The sequence below is a fragment of the Uloborus diversus genome, chromosome 2 (assembly GCF_026930045.1).
Source record: "Uloborus diversus isolate 005 chromosome 2, Udiv.v.3.1, whole genome shotgun sequence".
Classification (NCBI taxonomy): Eukaryota; Metazoa; Arthropoda; class Arachnida; order Araneae; family Uloboridae; genus Uloborus; species Uloborus diversus.
This window is the reverse complement of record NC_072732.1, coordinates 177934334-177954178: the sequence shown is the minus strand read 5'-3', so window position 1 is coordinate 177954178 and position 19845 is coordinate 177934334. Positions and strand designations below refer to the sequence as shown.

The window sequence follows — 19845 nt, the reverse complement described above, 5'->3', positions numbered from 1 at the left end:
CTATCATCAAAATAGAACTAGTACTTCCCATAAACTCAGAGAGGTGAAATTTGGTACAGAGTTAGGGTTCAATGGCCACATAAAGGGAAAACTATAAAAACTAGGCTAATCGAAGATCTGGAGTGTCCCTGATTAGAGAACACGAGCCCAACCAAACTATTAGAGATCGACATACCGGCTTTACAAAAAATATTCAACTTGGTGGGCCGCTTCATTTGATGTCAAAAATCGAAAGTCTGAAGTATCTAATGAAGAACCCTAGGCTGGTCTCAGCTGTATTAGGCATATGGTAATGCCCCCTTATACTATTGGTACATAAAAAAATCGACTGTCATGGCAAAAGTCCAGCGTAGTGGGACACATCATCTAATTTAATTTGATCTAACTTTAGTCTACTCAAATATTACACAAATTAAATGTTTCTACAAAAAGAAGTGAAATCCCATCCAAAACATTCTGTAAAAAACTAGCCAAGTCTCGATGGAGCTGCTTGTTTATCTCTAAAAAGTAATGAAATCTAGACCAAGTCATGACAAGTCGAAGGTTCCTTACTGCGATTTCTTTATTGTTATAGTTAATGTTGTGTGACTTGGCCGTTAAAGGATACACAAGGGTACAAAACCAGGTGCTCCATGACACGATTGCACCAATCTGTCGCCAGAACGGCTACCCATTGACGATGGAAAATTGCCACTTGGAAAACGTGTAAACAAAATTGACTTGTACCCACTAACGTATAAAGAATATTTAACGGCCAAGTCACACAACATTAACTATAACAATAAAGAAATCGCAGTAAGGAACCTTCAACTTGTCATGACTTTGTCTAGATTTCATTACTTTTTAGAGATAAACAAGCAGCTCCATCGAGACTTGGCTAGTTTTTTACAGAATGCTTTTGGTGGGATGTTATTTTCAAGAAGGCAGGAAACACCTGTGTCATTTAGTGGAATATGATATTATTAATTCCAAAAACAGTATTGCACATAGAAAAGAGCATTTTTCATTCTTATTTTTTAATCAAGAACGCATTTGTACGTATCTTACTTTTAATTTTTAAAATCACTCTCCTGAAAATCACGCTTTTTGCGATATGACGTTGTTGAAAGGAGTGAGCGATTTTTTTTTTTTCAAAAGGAATCGAAAAAAAAAAAAATAAGTTAAATCGAATTAAAAAGTTTGACTTCGATTAAGTTTCTCTCTCACATATGATTGCAGTTGCACTATAATAATTTGGGGCAAAACAGATTTCTATCAAAAAAAATGTATGACCAGTTCACATCGCTTTCTTGTCCATTACCGATTCGTATCATGTGTATCGAAAAAGATTCAAAAAGTCGTTACTTGTTAGTCTTAAAGGATTTTCAGAAATTACAGCTGGCTTTAAAAGATGCGTTCCTATGTTGTTTCGAAGCATTTATACGCGTTTTCGGAAATGGTAAATATTTCAATTTTCTACTTTGTTCGGGGCACATCTAATCGTGAGCCCCAGGGGTATGCAGTGATTCGGATCGAGTTCTCGTCGCTCGACCTGTCAGGAGTGGAAACGCGCAATCTGCATCCAACTGCCTCATAAGAAACCAAGCTCTAGAGAGCTATGCTGAGATACGCTGTTCATGGAGGGCCTGTGCCGGGCTATCAGATGTCAGTGAATTCTAGGAAAGCAAGGAATGTGTTTCAGAAAAATGTAAGATATTCTTTTGACTATCTATCCCTTGCGTTCCTATGTTAAGTGACTAAAATTTCCTCTGTTTGGTTCGTACTAATTGTTTTGATTTTGAATAATCTCCTGAAAAGCTCATTTTTTCGATCGCTTTTTTTTTTTAAATTGAGACAGTGAGAAGCAAAGGGATGAAAGTGGACATTTTAAAGTTTTCAGTAAAACGCGTAAAAAGATCAGACCCACGTAGGCTTTCATTGAATTTTTTTCTAAATCAAGCTGTATACCGGAACTTACCAAGGCTACTAGTACTATATCTTGCCCCAAGATAGAGGAGGGGTTCACCTATTATTTGTACTGGTTATCTCCAAATTTTTAATTTCGCCACTTGCTTCCCTTTGCTTCTCACTGCCTTAATTGATATTGAACGGGATTATTGTTTACTTAACTTCATTTCAACGAATTTCAACTGATATACTTAATCATCCGATTTAATCTGTTTTTGAATAAAATTTAACATTGATATTGTCGATTATTAATATTATCACCCCCCATAACTACAAATACTGTAGCAAGCTACTAGTTCTTGCCCAAAAAGTTAGAACTAATTCACAATTGCAAGCAAATACTGAACTGCTCGTTTTGGCATCCAGTGCCTTAACGCACTGTTCAGTGTTTGCTTGCTAAAAGTACAGTATTTATCTAAAATTTGTTAAAATATATGTACTAGAGGGATTTTTTTCCATCATACTATGTTTGATGAATGAAATTTTAAGGGCAGTATCAAGCAAGTCTTAACTTGTAGGAAGAAAAAAAAGTACGGGAGCCTTACACTTCCTTGGTAAAGTAACCGCAGTAACTGCAGATTTTCCATTTTTTATATTATTATTATTATTTTTTTTTTTTGCATTTTCGTAATCTATTGTACTTTAGCTTTATTTTACAAGTTATTGTTTTTGGTTTACGGTGAAAATAAAGCACGAAAAATAGGTCAAATTTCAACATTCCCTAATAGCTAATAAGGATTCCACAAAGCGTGTCTTCTCAAAAACTCATTTCTGCAGATACTGCACTTTTCCTTGGTAGAATAATCTTCATAACTTATTTCCATACATAGTCTCTGTCAGCTCAGTCACTCCTATGCCGGGCTGATGAGTACTAATAAGCACGAAGCTGCAGTTCTCGGCTGGAATTGAATGAGCTGGCGGTGTATTTCATGTACTAAAAAACTAGGTTTAAATTTACAATTTTTCAACAAAAAACAGCCGTTGGTATTTGCTTTTTACTGCGAAAATACGTGTTCCTGATTGTTGATTGACTCGCGGATAATCCGCCCCCCGGATAATCGAGAGTCAACTGTTGTAGCATATTCCTCGGAGACGGACCATAAGACTCAAATTTACTTCACAAAAGCATTGTCGGAATACTACAGAAAATCCTCTTCTGTTAAATTGAAACTTTCTATGTATTTAACACTCTCATAATCCTCCTTTAATTGACAAATAAAATATGACTGATCCCGCATAGATCCACAAGAAATTGACAGCATTCTTAATATCGGTAGTGTTTTAATTTTTTAAAACTTAGCAAATCACTGAACTCGCCTTTAAGGGCTTGGCCGATTTTTTAAGCTGTTATATCAAAAACTGTGTGACCTAGTTAATTTTGCAGCTTAAATAAACTTTTTAAGACAGGGATTAAAACTACGTAGTGCCGTAAAAGGTTTTCCATTTTTTAAGAAATAATTTCGTATATCAATTAAAGTACTTTTACTGTCGATTTTTAACGAGGTTATGAATTCGTTTATGTGAAATTGATTTTAAATGTTATTCATTGGTCAGTGTACCTTTGATTTTCTTGAAAAATTACCACTCATTTATGGCTAAATTTATTTTTAGACGACCTCAGATGGCTTCTACCAACCAGATGCCAATATGCTCAATGAGCGCTTCTTTCCGAAAGACAGTCACTTCTCCACAATACCACGGGAGGGGGCTGGTCCCCGTCACCCCCATCTCCAAGTGAGGGATCTGAGCTACGAGATGGACATGTCCTCTGCTTGGCACACGCTGTGCGGAGGTGCGCGAACCAAGCTTCGGATGCTGGAAGGATTGTCCTTCGAAGTCCGGGGTGGAGAAATCCTTGCCATCATGGCCACCACTGGTGAGTAACCACTTTCTTTTTTGTTTGAATTGGGCAACTCATTTTTCTCCACATTCTTTTTTTTTTTTTTTTTTTTTGTAATGTCTGAGATAGGTTTGATTAAAGGTCTATCATCCTTTAATTTACCCTTCACCTTTTCAAAATAATAAAGTAAAATAAAATATGAGTACAAAATAAAAGAAAGATTAGTATAAAAAAATAGTAGGTATAGTGCAGCTCGGTTTAGTTGAGCTGTGACTTTGACTATGTTTACCTGTTTTAGGGGAGTTTAGTGAAAAATAGACGCGTTATTGGCTCGGATTTTAGTTGGAATGAAAAACTACTAAGAAAGTTTCTCAACTCAACTTAGCGCCAATTACCCCTCCCCATTTTCCGAAACAGAGGTAAACATTGTCCGAGTCGGAGTTCAACTTCTCAGAGCCTCACAATAAAGTAAGATCAGTTGGGGTGAAAGAAAACATGAGGTTAGTTGGGGGGAGCAAACTATATTACCACAATTGTGGTAATTTTTTTTAACTAAATTTCATTCTGCGAGCGTGTTTCCGAAAATCTTTTTGCAACAAAAGTATACTTTTTCCAATCACGATTGCAAGTTCCCAACTTCAGTGCACAGTATTCAGTAAAATGTAACTGGTTGGTAAAAACTTTTATCTGAAAAAATATTATGAAATAGAGTCTAAGTAATAAGCATTAAAACCCTTTTTTAAATATTTAAATAAAGAACTAATTTTAGTGTAAAATCTTTGTTTTTGATAACTGAGTGAAAAGAAAAATATTGCATACAATTCACCTATTCCTCAGGTATCCATCATTTCATAACTTTCAGGATTGATAGAGCACTTTCGCTACTATTGTTTTCCTTTTCAAGTATTGTTTTCCGTTCTGCAGGAGAATATGATAATTATTTTGATTGTTTATGGTTTCTCTCCTCTCGGTCAAGCTTCTCGTTTTGCTAATAAATAAATTGATAAATAAATAAAGACCTTACTCAATAGTTTAAGATACAACGAACTCGTCGAATAACCCAACAGTTATGTATCACTCGCGAACATTTTTTTTCTTCTCTGGCTATGTTCTCATTTCCTCATTCCCTCCGTTTTTCTTTTAAAATTAATCTACAAATGGTATTTATCAGAATTTCAATAATTATGACAAGATGTAAAAGTATCATTTTATGAAAATAGGAAAGAATTCGTAAAAAATTATTTAAACATCAAGTAATTCAATGCATTTGCTTTTTGGCTCAATTTTGTTCAATGCTATAAGAAAAAAAAAGTTGTAGTTTTACGAAATTGTAGCTCAAAGCTAATTTAATATTAATTATGCATATGTGTGTGTGTGTTCGTGAACAATAAAATCTTTGTGCTTTTGTTTTCCTGAAATAGAAAGTGAAGGCACAGCTCTCTTAGATATTCTGTCAAACAGGCATCGAAAATGGCGCTGTCGTTTACGTGGTGAGTTTCTTGTTAATGGATTGTATCTACCACCGAAGAGACTACAACGTTGCGTAGCGTATGTTCAACGGTGCACACATCAGGGTGGACTGCCGGATATGAGTGTCCGACAAGCACTTCTTTTCACATCTCTTCTCCAGGAGCCGGATAACAGTCGGGGATTTGACACGAAAAGTAGGGTGAGTACAGTGTATTATGTTTAAGTTAGATCTCTTTTGCTTGCCTGTAATCAGGCTCGGACTGGCCCGCCTGCCAACCTGCCCGAGGGCAGGTGCGCCCTTCCTACTTTTTAAGATTAAATGCAATGCAAACGCCTTTGCTGAAAAAAAAAATAAATAAATAATTTCAATTTTGACATTTTGAATTCAATGTTATGTTTTTCGCAATCACAAGTGTGTATATGTAGGCATGCGTATGTGTTTGTGTCTGTGTATAGGCATGAGTGTTTGGGTATGTGTATGCCTATACACAGACACAAACGTCAGACAAAGACGTATATGTAGGCGTGTATGTGTGTAGGTGTATGTTTGCATGCGTGTGTGTGTAGGATATGGACGCAACCTGGAGACGGATTTTGTTATGGAGGAGCAGCATCGGGAGGGGCCGGCCGACGGTGATGCTGCAAAGGGAGGTGGGGGGAAAATAAAATCAGCTTAACGCCAAGGACAGTAAAGTGAGAACAATAAGCAATGTGATTGCTCAAAAAAAAAAAAAAAAACTTGTCTTGCAAATTCAGAACGAAAGTTTTGAAATTGATTCGAAAGCTCTCATACCCTCCCCTCATTTTGAAGTTTCGAAAATTTTCCTTCGAGCCGGCTTTCATTGATGTTATCGTCTAAACTTTTCCGTCTTTTGAGTTTCAATTTCGAAAAATTGCCGGGAAAAGTTCCTTCTACCCCATCCCCTCCCTTCCCGTAATGTTTCCAAAGATGACAAGAGCGTTTTTAAGACTCTGATTTAAAAAAAAGAGAGAGAGAGAAACCTTCGAGTTTTTAATCAAATATATTCCGGAACTTCGATTTCGAAAACGTTGTGGAAGAAAGTTTCGAATCCCATTCTTTCCCTAACGTCATTAAAGATGGACGGCAAAAACGTTTTAGGATTAAAATTTAAAAAATTTCTGGAAATGGAGGCCACTAGGCGTTCTCTCTTTATCTTCTAGCATCACCGAAGTTATGAGTTTTTCTACACTTTTTTTAATGAATTTCATAGTGGAAAAGTTGAATTTCATATAGCTATGTAGCAGTGCATTTTATAACATAATGACCACGTGACATAAATGTCGCTTGGTGAAAAAAATATCGCTCAGAAGATGCGAAATCAAACCACTGGGCGACACTTCAGAAATTCCGAATGCACTTATTCATTATTTTTTGTGAATTGCCGTTTTTAGCGCTCGAAAAACTCGTGAAACGTGCCTTCCCCTAAAAGTTAACAAAGATGGTCTACAGTCAAGTTTTTACAATTTCAATGTGAAGTCCACAAAATCTCTCCTCTCCCAAATAAACAAAAATCGTCTAAAATTGTGTGTAAAAAATTCCGGGAAAAGCTCACCAAAATCTCTCTCCCCCCCCCTCCCAACACATCCCAAAAATAGTCTATAACTGTATTTTTATGACTTGAATTCCAAAAAATTTCCAGGGGAGAGTTCCTCAACCTCCTCTCTCCAATGTCATCGAAGACTGTCAAAACTTTTGAATTTTTGGAGCTTCAATTTCGAAAAAATCACCGGAATCGAAAACTTTTTCGAAAATGTCGTTAATGAGGGCTTTCAATTACGTTTTTAAGAACTTCAATTCCGAAAAAATTTCGGGGGAGAGCCCTCGATCTCGAGTCCTTCTCCTAACGTCAATGACGAAAGACCCACTAACATTATATTTTTGAATGTTCAATATTGAAAAGTTGAGGGTTAACTCCTGACTCCATCCCTTTCCTTTACTCTACCAAAGATGGCTAAGCATCGTATTTCAAAGCTCCAATTTCCAACAATTTCCGATGGAAAGTTACAACCCCTGTTCCTTCCCCCTACGTCATAAAAGATGGCTTACAACTGCGTTTTTGAGACTTCAATTTCAAAAAATTTCCGGAGAGGACCCCCATGCCTTTCTTTCCTCATCTTTCAACATCACTCAAAGATCGTCTAAAACAGCGTTTTTGGAACTCCCACATCGAAAAATTTCTGTTGAAAAGTTCTGAACCCCATGTCTTCTGCTACGTCGTCAAAGATGGCTTACAATTGCGTTTTTAGGATTTCAATTCCAAAATTTTTTCCGGGGGAAAGCCCCCGAACCTTCTGGTGTTTAGCAATACTAAAGATATCTAAAATTGCGTTTTTGAAGCTATCGTAAAACGACTCGGGAGAACTCATGTATCAAATCTTTCCCTTCAAGAACACAAAGATGGCAAATAATTGTGTTTTCGAAAATATACCCTTAAATTAAAAAAAAAAATCCGTAACGGGACCCCCAAACCTCCTTTCCACTAGTTAACCTCCAAATAGTCTCAAAATGCGTTCCAAACAAAAATTTTCGGGAGAAAGCCTGCAAACACTCCTTCCTTTGCGCGAATATTAAACAGAACTCAATCAACAAACAAATCCAAAACTATCTTCAAATTATATTTACAAATGCAATTTTAGTATTTCATTATGTTCGATACGTAAACTGGTAAAAAGAGATGCCATTTTGGTGCTGCAACCTTTCTTTTATAAGGAAAAAAGTACAATTGAGGACCTGTGTGTGAATAACAACTGAAAAAACTTCACGAGATTTCAAACAAATCAAAAGTTAAAGGGTTTAATTTTTAATAATAGATCCAGAATATTAGTAGAAACTTTTTTTTTTCAATTTTTTATTCTTGTGTGTGTGTGTGTGATACTCGAAACACTTATAACTTTCATTCAAACTCTTTGAACAAAGCACATTATTCGAAAAAAAAAAAAAAAAACATGCTTCAGTTCTTACAACCTTTTAAAAAATTTTATTTTCATTAGTCCTCCCCCCCCCCTGCCCTTAATGAATTACTCAATCGCATCTCTCAACAGGATCGTCTGGATCCGCCACTGATCGCTCCCCTAACATGACCGTCTATATACTTTCTGCGACCCCTCCCCCCCCCCATCGGCATGCGCCTTCAGAAAAATTGGGGTATGCGCCTTTTTGAGGACCCAGTCCGACCCTGCCTGTAATGATAATTAACAGAAATAGGATGTACTGAACATTGTCTTGACCCAAGCGCAGTACCGGACCTATGATTTTTCCGAGGTAGGCAAATCTTGAAATTGCACCCTTGTCCATCTTCTTGAAGTTTTCATATTGAGTTTCAACAAGGAAAAAAAGATTCTTATCATTTTGGGCTCCTTACACTCTAATCGGTTGTTGGTTCGCCCCATTTTCTGACTATAGAACTAGCATTACTATCTGTCATTCTTAAAACACTCATAAGGGTTTTAAACCATACAATAATTACTATTTTTATAAATCTCCAAAAACCATTGTCTGGGTCGTAGAGAACTAAGACGGGCCACTTGACAGTTTGGTCTCCACTCCCTATCTACGTATAAAACATTTGAAATTTATACTACTCTGATTCCAAGCCGGGTTTCTAGTTTCCATTTAAGCTGACATGGCCTGTCGTCGACCCTTTGCATTGGACAGGATGTATAACGCATGCCTTATTTATCCAATTATTAATGTTAGATTTTCCATTTCCTATTATCAAGATAATTAAAGCTTGCCTTGAGGCATAAAATAAAACACGGAGAGTATGTAGTAATAATACACTGTATGCACTAGCATAATATTGTGAAGAAGACCCAGGAATTATATTTGACTCACTTTTTAGTTGTTCACACATATTGAAAATCTTTAACATTTTCTTTAATTGCCAGAAATTTCCCCTTTTTCTTTTCATTTTCACAAACTTTACAGTAAACAACGTGTTAAGATGAAGTTATGTTTCATCACCTTCATATTTAGAATGCAAAAAAAAGTTAATGAAAGAAGCAGAATGGTTACTTGCTTACTCAAACAAAGCAAATGTTTAGGTTAGTACGGTGTGGGGACCTTCCCCTTTCAGTGATGCTAAAGGGAGAGTTCATTCATAAATCCAATATTTAGAAGCCAGTATCGACCGCGATTCCTTTGCGAAAATTTTAATGTTGCTGGCGAAGAATTAGAGTTTGCTCAAAAATTCGTTACTGGTACAAAAAAAAATCGTGTTATTGCCATTTCGCGTTTTTCAATCGCGTTGTAGCGTGAGTCCACTGTTCTATTCGTGTAGTTTCTTGACCAGATCCTTCTTCGGACATCGAAGTAAACTTTCTTTTAAAAAGAAGTTTATTTATTCTACAGATTCATTAGCAAAGTGTTGTGTATGATTGTTTCATGTTGGAACATGCAACAGTAACTATAACTGAAATTTTAAAGATTAAAAATAGAACTTTTTGTTATGAAAAACTAATGAGCATTTTTGAAAATCAAATAAACATGAACTCAGAATCTCGAAAAAATAGTTGAAGTTTCTTTCTTAGGAAAGCTATCATCATGATCAACAATCTAACTGAAATGCGAACTTCTGTAGAGGACAATTAACCTCTCTGACATTTTAACTGCAAAATAATTTTGGGTCGTGTCTTGTTTAAGATACACCCAAACCTGTTTTTGTGCGGTAAAAATAATAGTACGTTTTACAAATTTCGTCAATCAAATCCCAGTCTGATTGAAATTTTGATCAATTCAAATAAGATTTATTGAACTTTCTAATGCGATATAACTCGTAGCTTACCGTAAAATGTTTCCCATAAAGAATTACAACTCTGTCCGATATTTTGTGCATATTTTTTTTTTGCAATTTTGCCATCAATTTTACTTTAGCATTATAGTACAAACTCGCTTATTTGGTTTCAGCTGAAAAAAAAGCACGAAAAAAAGAATCTAATTCTTACATTTCTCTATTGTTAGTATGAAAACCAAAACGCGATATTTTTTTTCAAATACCTCAAAAACTTATTTTTTAAGATACTGCGCTTTACCTTCCCACGGGAGAATTTCTTTCATCACTTGTTTTAAACATGAATTACTGAAACAATCTATTACAGACTAAGAGATTTAGAGATATAAGGTCAAGACGGCGCTATTATGACAGAAATTGTTGTACCACAAACCACTCAACACTTTGGTTTCAACAAAGTTCTTTTCAATATACCATCATCAAAACACACTATCCCTGATAGTTAAAACATGTTGAAATTTTAAAAGGTGTTGAAAATTTTTCCATTTGCTTTTTGGGAGATTCTTTTTATATAGTAAATCATTTGTCTTTTGAGCTGAATTCTAACGGCGTAATTTTTATGCGATTCAAGTGGTTTAGAAAAATTTTTTGTAAGATAAACTATTTAGAATGAGTTCATTTCTATTTGGTTCAAATTCCCACGAATGTTGGTATGCCCAGAAGCAAATGTTTTCAGTCAAAGGAAGAAATTTGCGGCAGAGTTCACCTTCTAGCAAGAAACGTTTACTTAAGAAACGCGACACGAGAGCAACACAAAGGAAGGCATTCCGTCGCAATGGATGCATGGATTCACCGGTAAATTATCTTCCGAATGGAAACCACTCGAGAAGAAAACATTTTCTCCAAACAACAAATAGCTGTAACATTTGACAAGCATTTATATTTTGTCACATAAACATAAGAATGCATAAATCTCAATAGGTCTACTTTTTTTTTGTGTGGGTGTGGGATTTGAAGATGAACACCGGTTTAAGTTCCTTGGCATACATATGAACGTTTTGAAAACAAAGAGGTGTGCGTATTAAGGAGTTACACTATTTTAGAAATGTGAAGGGTTAAGATAAGTAGTGCGAGAAACTTTGCTATGATAAGCGCTAAAGTGGTACTTGCAGCAGAGCTCAAAACGAAAGCTTGCTTTTAAAGTTTTGCACCTCCATGTAATTGATTCAGTTGCCACTATGTTTGAACATTTTCCCTTTCGATCTTGAACAGTTCAAAAAAAGTTTCATTAGTGCCCACGGTAAATTTAAGGCAAATATAGATCCTGAACTTAGACGAATGAGCTTCAAACAAATTATGTTGGGAAAAGATCATGATGAAAAAAGTATTGGAAAGATTTTTGATTTGAACATTTTTCGTTCACTTTCTAACAGTTAAAAAACAATTAACATTAGCTTCTACGGGGAAACTTAAGGTCAAAATAGATCCCTAACTTCAAGCCGGATTTGTTTCAAACAAACTTTGTTGGAAAAAGCTCTTGATGAGGAACATGTATAAAGCAGATTTTGTTTTTCATTTAACTTTTTCAGGGTATTTTTTAAACAGTTCAAAACTTTTTAACACTAACAACAACGAAAAAATTATTGAAGAAATTGAAAATGTTGTGCAGATTCTGCACATATTCTCAATTTTTGGTTTCGAAAAATAGAAAAAAAAAGCTACTAATAAAAATCAAAATACAATATTCCGTTGACTTAACATTGATGCGAGTCGGAGAGAAATATGACTGAATCAAAATGAAATAGATTCAAAAGGCAAATGTTTTTACTAGGGCTGTAAGATCGGCGGGAAAATAATGACCAACTCCCAACTCACTCTGACTTCTAGGGGTTGAAGGTTTGGGACTCCCGTACTTCAAAATCAATCCGACGCGAATTCCAGAGCGTCGGCAGACATTTAGAGTCGGAGCGGAAATGACACTCAGACTCCTAGAATTTTAAAACCCTCTACCTAGTTCCGGTTCCCATTCTTTTATCCCAAAATCAGTCCGACTCCGCAAGCTCTGACAGAGTTGCGGACTTATAAGGAGACCTTACGGTCTCGGAAATTCAGATCGGGATGAAATTAAGCAGATTAGTAGTACTAATTGAGTATGTCCACACAATAAAGTAATAAAGCGCACTAGCCAGAACATTCCGAGAAAACAGCCCCTAAAGTTTTACGTGTAGCCTATATATACTAGTAGAGATTTTTGCTAGCAGGGGGGCAGTTTGGTGGCTATGTGGTCAGCGTAATGGATTCCCTTACATCCCGGGTTCGATACCTCTTGAAGAATTCTTTTTTTCACCAAAATGTACCTAACTTGTTCAACCTTGCGACATCTATTTTTATAGACAGGTAAAGAATCTAATATAGCATATACAAAATTGTGCGTATCTCGTTGTAAATAATTGAAAAATAAATACACGTGAAGACTGCATAAAAATGCAATTAATAAGTCCCTCAACAACTGTTATCGCCAATTTTTAATAAAATCATTCGGTATCCCTGGTATGCACCTTTGGACAAAAGAGAAATTTTCGTGAATATTAATGAAGATGTTTTCCCTACGAATCTTTCTTTTTATACATAAATCAACAAGTCCTACCCGAATTTTTTTGCCGTGGTAATTCAAATTAAAGTAAAAATTGATTGAATTTATATCTATTTTCTCTATTAAAAATACATTGAATATTTAAAATTCAAGTATTTTCTCCAATTCAAATTTTAATTTGCCGCTTCATAAATTTATATAGAAAAAGTCTTCAAGAGGTATCGAACCCGAAATGAATTGCACTGGGATCCAGTACGCTGACCACATAGCCACCGAGCTTCTGCTGGCGAGAAATCTCTACTAGTATATATAAGCTGCGTGTAAATCTTTAGAGGCTGTTTTCCCTCGGAATAATCTAAATAGTGCGCTTTATTTACTTTACTGTGTGGATATTCTCAAGATCCCGATCTGAATTTCCGAGACCGTAAGGTCTCCTTGTTAAAGAGAAAATGCCCGATTCCGACTCTTAGAATTTAAAACCTTCGACTCCCGACCCCGCAGCGCTGGTTTTTATAGTAAAATAATAATTGTTGATATGGATGTTTTCATTTTCATACTAAAGTTTCAATTTATATATTCTATGTTTTTCAAAGGGGGGGGGGATAAGAGGAAATTCGGAGTCTTTAATGTTTTAACAGAAAAAGCTGTACATGCGATTTTTTTGATAAAAATTATTTATTTTTTGCGGACATTTTATTGTTTTTTTTAGTTATTTTCTGAAGTATTACTTTCTTTATTTTTTGGCAACAGGAGAAAAATCCTTTATTTTTACCAGGAAGAAATAACTTAACCAACGATTTTGTTTTTTGATAAAATGACTTTATTTTGATGAACTTTTTATTGTTATTATTATTTTTTTTTTTGAAAGCGATTAAAGATTTTATATGGTACAAATATATATTAATTGCATTGTTTGAAAGGGGCTACTATTTTATTTGTTCGTTTACTTATTTTCTACGTATCTATTTCATCAGATGAACAAGACATTTTGATTCTAGAAATCAGATAAAAAATGTTTAAAAAGGCATGTTTGAAATAATTTTCAGTCTCAGCTAATTTATAGAATATTGATTAGATACTAGAAAGTCGGTATAAACGGGGAAAGGAGCCGCGTTTAGTTCTGGATGGAAATTCTTGTTTCTATTAATTTTTTCAAATTGTTTTGAAAACAGCAAAAAAAATAAAATAAAAAAAAAATAAATAAAAATTAAGAAAAACGCATCAACAAGAATAGGAATGTAAACCAATCAATGGAAAAATCAGTCCTTTAAAAATATTTTGGCTTCATTTTTTAGGGTCTTAAATAGAAGTAACCCTTTTAAAAATCAAATATTGAGAGTAAATATTTTTTGAACGAAAATTAACAATTTGTTTATACTTTTTTCCAGATCAACGCACTCCTAGAGGATCTTGGCCTCGGGCAAGTGAAACACACTCGCGTGTCGGATCTGACGGAGTCGGAAAAAACGTCGTCTCGACGTTGCATCTCAGCTGTTGCTCGACACCGGTGAGTGACAGTGACAACTACTCTTATAGATCAAGAGCTCTATACACAAAAAAAGTACTCATAAGGTACATTAAAAATTTCTGTAATGGAATGAAAGTACATACATAGCCAAGTATTTATCGTTTGATCTGCCAAAGCGGGTAAAGGACCGGGCGGGTTGGCAGGGATCCAAGTTCACAGATTTTCAGCAGGAAAACTTGCAGATTTCTGCATGAAAACTGCAGTTTTTCTGAAGGTAAAGCTTCAAATCTTAAAATATCTGCAGACTTCTTCAAAATTTCTGCAGGTGAACTTTTGCAGATTTTGTGAGGAAAACGCAGCACGTTTGGCTATTCCCGTTTAAAATTAGGAATTTTTCACGCAAAACAAAATGTGGTATTGATTTGATTACACTAGTTACATTGTGTTTAGAGACATGTATTTTAGTTACAGTTATGTCAAGAGATTACGTATGTGGACGTGTACGTAGTACACGTATATGGCAGTGTTTTTCAGGCAGTTTTATATGGCAGTGTTCTTCCTTTTTTCAGAACAAGGGGTGAGATGTATGAGAGGGGGTGATTTTGAACAATAAAGGGCGCCAATGATTAAGCAATGGATTTTAGAAAAAAAAAATGCTAGAATGATTTTGGAGATGGCTAATCTCTTTTGCGGATAGTAATAATTGGACACTTTAGCCGGAAGCTTCCCGCCCCCCCCCCCCCAATGGCGCCCACCCCCAAATGTTGCATAGCAACCCACCCCTTCCCCCCCCGTTTCTCAAAAAAGAAATTCCCTCAAAAAGAGTGACTAATGTTTAAAAATTGGATTCGAAAATGAAAGCAGCGCATTCTGCGTCACGGACCTCCCCTTTTTGCCCCCATTTTTGGGCACTAATGCTTTTTAGCCATTATTATTGAAATATAGTGTTCGAATATTTTTCGAGATGGCCGATGGCTTATCTCTCTGGCTGATCTCATTCCATACAGAAATTATGAGTAAATTTTTTGTGTAGACAGCTCTCGGTCTATTATTTTCCTCCAGATATCTCGAAACTGTTTCTTTGTGCGTTATACTTCTTTTTCCTTCAGACATCGTTTTGCTGGACCAACCTACTCGAGGGATGGACATCTTCGACACCTTCTTCCTGGTTGAATATCTTCGGCAGTGGGCTGCACGAGGTCGAATTGTTGTTATGACTATCCACCCGCCCACTTATGAGATATTCACGATGATATCGAGAGGTACGAAATGTTTCAGACTTTTAGCGTCAAGAACTTAGTTAAAGTTTGTGTCCACAACAGACACGTAGGCCGTGACTCATATTCCTGAGACATTGTTTTCTCTGGTTGTTTGGTGGCAACAAGTTGCAGAGGAATAAGTTTGAAAAAAATATCGCACCCCGGCAGTTAAAGTGACACAACTCAAAATTTGGGGAAAATGTACGAGCTACTGATTTGAAATCGAAATTTAATGGTTCCTCCCCCCCCCCACAAAACACGCTAAGTTAGCTCACACAACTAGTGCGTGGTGGCATTAAAACAATATAATAAATAGTGACACATTATTAAAATTTCAAAATTTAAAAGAAAGATTTTCAAATTTTAAGTATGATTTATTAAATTAGACAGTAAAAACTAGTAACTGTCACAATATAAATGTTATTGAAATATTAAGACGAAATCGCTTAAAACTACAATTACATAAAACTTTCATTTCCTCCAATTCTGTTATTTTGAGCTGTAATTTTCTGACTGGGGTGCGATACATTATAACGGTAATTTAAACTTATAATTATTGCCTTTGAAAATTTTGCAGGTAAATTACTAAATCTCTCAACTCTTTCCAAACTTTACGTATCATTCCCAGCACATCAAACGGGTGGAGAAGGAAGCAGTGTTCGAAAATATCCCATATTTCGATATATATCGGATATTTTGATATATATCCGATATTTTCAATTAGCACAAACTAAAGTCTTCAAAATAGTACATGCATCCTCAAATCTCTCTTTATTTTCTTATGTTATAATTGCAATATGTAGACTTAAAATTAAGGTTTCTTTCATTATTTATATCAACTATTTCATTTTACATTTCTATCAATTTTAATGAAGATAATTTAGCATTAGCTTTTTACTCATTTTTCTTCTGTTAGCTACTTTTACAGTTATGATTCAGAAATAAAAAATATGCATTAGTCGGGGCACAGTCATAAGACTTTTCTTTTTTTCTGAGAAATGTTTAAAAATTAGACAGGCACTTTTAATATGAATTAAAATTTGAACATTACTAATAATTTTATGAACATAAAATACAATTAAAAAAGGAATTTTACATTAACTTTGTTATATTAATGATGTATTATACATCATAAAAACAGTACATAACTTTTTGGTTGTTTTTAATAATAAATGAACAATTTTACTATGATTAATATACTTTTTATATTAAAAATACCATAGTAGAAAAAATATTGAAAATATCATATTTTCAAAATAAATATCGGATATACATCGTGATATGTATCATATATATATCGACTGATATATACCGGCGAACCTTAGGAGAAAATCCCAAGGAAAAGGTGGGTTCAGTGCCTCGAAAATGTATACCCTCTATGAAGGACTATACGCAAACAATTACTGTCACACAGAAAATTTTTTAATCTGAAAATGACGTGAATTGGTGCAGTAACCAGTCATTTAATTAAAAGTGTTCAAATCGTTGGTAATTGTGGTCCTGATACAGTTTATAACGCTTACAAATCAAGTCCAAAACGTTTCTCATCGCTTTGATTGGTATTTGCACATATTTCCTCTCATTGGCTGCTTTTAACGCATTCACTGTAGGCAGATTTGGGTTGTAAACGTGCTTGGCATATGTTAATGAAAAAAAAAATCATCTATTGAGAAAAAACTTTTTAACGCCTATCTTCACTCGCAATTTAGGCGATTTAAATCATGTTAGGTACTAATCTAGGTATTAATCTTCTTCTGCAAAATTCAAGTGCATAGTGTGTATGACTTGCCATATTTACTCGAACCTAATGTGGCATAAAGTATAATTTCAACCTCAATTTTTAGTGCTGAAAATGTTTTTTTTATGCGAACCTAGTCTTTTGTGCAGATGCAATTTTTGAGCAATTACTTCATGTTGGATTCAATTAAACACGATAACTGCTAATTATTCCTCATTGCACTCGAATGACTTTTCTATGTTTTGAAATTACTTTTTACTAAGTATTCAAATAAAAACGGAGATTTCTTTGACCCATCACTGACATTTTTTTTCTTTTGGAACAGTGGCGATGATTTCCACCGGTCGCATGCTGTTCTTCGGAAAGCGTCGTGACATGTTGCCTTACTTTGCTTACATCGACTTCCCCTGTCCAGCATATAAGAATCCATCAGATTACTATCGTAAGTATTTTTTCTTTTGACTGCTTTAGTTAGGGTGCGAGAGTAATGTATTTATTTTATGAATAATGGAATATGGGGCCTCTGCGGTCGAGCATTGGGAACACTTGATACGTTTACCGCAGGCTGTGGGTTTGATTCTCACCGGCGTGGTTGCTGTTCTTTCCTCTCTCTTGTGATGTCAATCTTTCTTGTGTTGACTTGCGTCTAAATTTAAAAACAAATAATAATAATAAAAAAACTGCATGTCTTACTAGAAATCCACTTTCCCTGTGAGACAATGGCATCCTTCTTTCCCGTAGCTTAGGACACAACAAACAGGCAATATTTTCAGTAAGTTATTTTCAATAAATTACCGCCCTATAACCAGGGCTAAGGCTGTTTGAAGTCCTCCTTTCTACAAACGTCGTTTCAACAAGTACCTAATTAACACTACATACGTGGTGAGAAATTAGAATATAAAACCTAGGCGTCATTAGCAACTTAGATTTTTTTTTAAACAGTTGTCGAAGTGCCCTGTTTAGACGTAATTTAAAAAAAAAATACATCAACTATCTTAAACAGTTTTAACGTCCAGATTGTTACGAGAATCATGCTATTGCGAAACAGTTTCCATTCAATAAAAGAAAAATGTATACTTTAGCGATTGCTAACTAACAGTTTTAATGTGTAAGTTTAAGAAACAAACTAGACTGGGTTTTTAATTAAAATTTAAAAATTAATTTTTATTCAGAACAGTTGGGTGTCAAAAAATAAGACAGAGTGTACAACCGTGGTCGTTAAACTCATTGATTTTTAGTACGATTAATGATTCGATATAATTAATCTTTTGAAACCTGAATACATATAATATTGAAATATGTACTATATTTATGTTATTATGTAAATTATGTTATTATATATGTAAATTAGTATGTATTATATAGTATATATTATATACTAGCCGTTTGCGGCGACCAGCTGGTTCGCCTTCTTAAGCCACTCGCCTTTCTGTGCAAGCAGCCACCTACGGCGGCTGTTTGGCTAACTTGTCATTTACCTTTTTACTTAGTGTTTGCCACCTTCGGCGGCGGTTTAAATAAATTTGGCAGCAGTATTAATCAATCCATCTCTATCTTTTTTTGTGCCATTCATATTTTTATAACGAGATTGCCGCCTTCGGCGGCTATCTACTTTTACGATCCACCTCTATTTATTTTAACCTCCCCGCCCATTTCATAATAAAAACAAAGATCACTCAAAAACAGCTTTTTTAAGTTGAACAAAAAAAAAAAAGTTCTCCAAAATTCCCCTTTGTGTGCAAAAAGTAGCGTTTGACAAAAAAAAAGAAAATCCCGCTGTTTTTATTGAATTAAATGCGCACAACTATGAAATGTAACGTAATATAGATGCAGCAAAACGTCCAGCTTGGGGGTGGGGGTGGGGGAATGGAAAAAGAAATAAATGCAATCCCTAAATAAAACAAAAAGAGGAAAGAAAAAAAGCAAGCGCTGCCGGAAAAACACGTGGTCATCACGTCATAAAATGTATAAGTAAGCTATATAGTAAAAAAAAAAGATTAACATTGTTTGCGATTAAGATTCCGTCGTAAATATCGAATCGAAATCCAAGTAGTGACGTCAGAGACATAAAGGAATGAAGAACCTTTTTTTCGACCGATGCGTGGAAAGACATGACGTGTTCAGCATTAAAAAAATTGTAAAAAAAAACTATTGCTTATTTTTAAGAACTTTTTTCTTTTGAAGAGGGCGAAATGTTTTTACTATTACCTACTTAAATTTTAGAAATGAGGTTTTGATACTTCTCGCAGGATGATATTAGAAAAAATAAAACCCAGGAAAAACTGCAAATTAAAGGCTTTTTTAAAAATTCGTAAAAAATACAAAAACTGCTCTGTCTTCAAATTTTTTTCATTCATCATATTTAAATTTCCTACACTACGGTACAAAAAATATTTGTGTGGTGCGATTGGTTCGGGGTCTGTGAGGTAAAAAGAACTAAAAAGTGCAAAAAAACACATAAAACATCATAACTTTTCTTCTAATTAAAATATCAAAAATCGAAGCCCGAGGTGCACATCTTCGGCAAAAACAGCACCTGTATACCAAATTTCATCCTTCTAGGCCTTACCGTTTTCCCGGGAAGCGCGCCACACACACACACACACACAAACATCTTATTTTATTATATGTATAGATGTAAATTAGTATGTTATGTCAATTGTTCTCTTAGGAAGTTTCGTGAAAGTGTTTTACTACGCGTTATTTTATCATGAATCGTTAACGCCTTTGACGATTAAGTAGTTCATTTTGCAACCAATTGGATGAATATAAAAAAAGA

General features: G+C 34.9%; 1 protein-coding gene across 1 annotated transcript in view; it reads left to right on the top strand.

The window, feature by feature from the left end:
* LOC129216179 (ATP-binding cassette sub-family G member 8-like) overlaps window positions 1-19845 on the top strand; it is an 87324-nt gene that overhangs the window by 56721 nt on the left and 10758 nt on the right. The window contains 6 exon segments of the mRNA XM_054850358.1: window positions 3559-3823; window positions 5209-5456; window positions 13990-14064; window positions 14066-14108; window positions 15179-15331; window positions 17392-17508. Coding sequence (XP_054706333.1) covers window positions 3559-3823; window positions 5209-5456; window positions 13990-14064; window positions 14066-14108; window positions 15179-15331; window positions 17392-17508 — 901 coding nt within the window.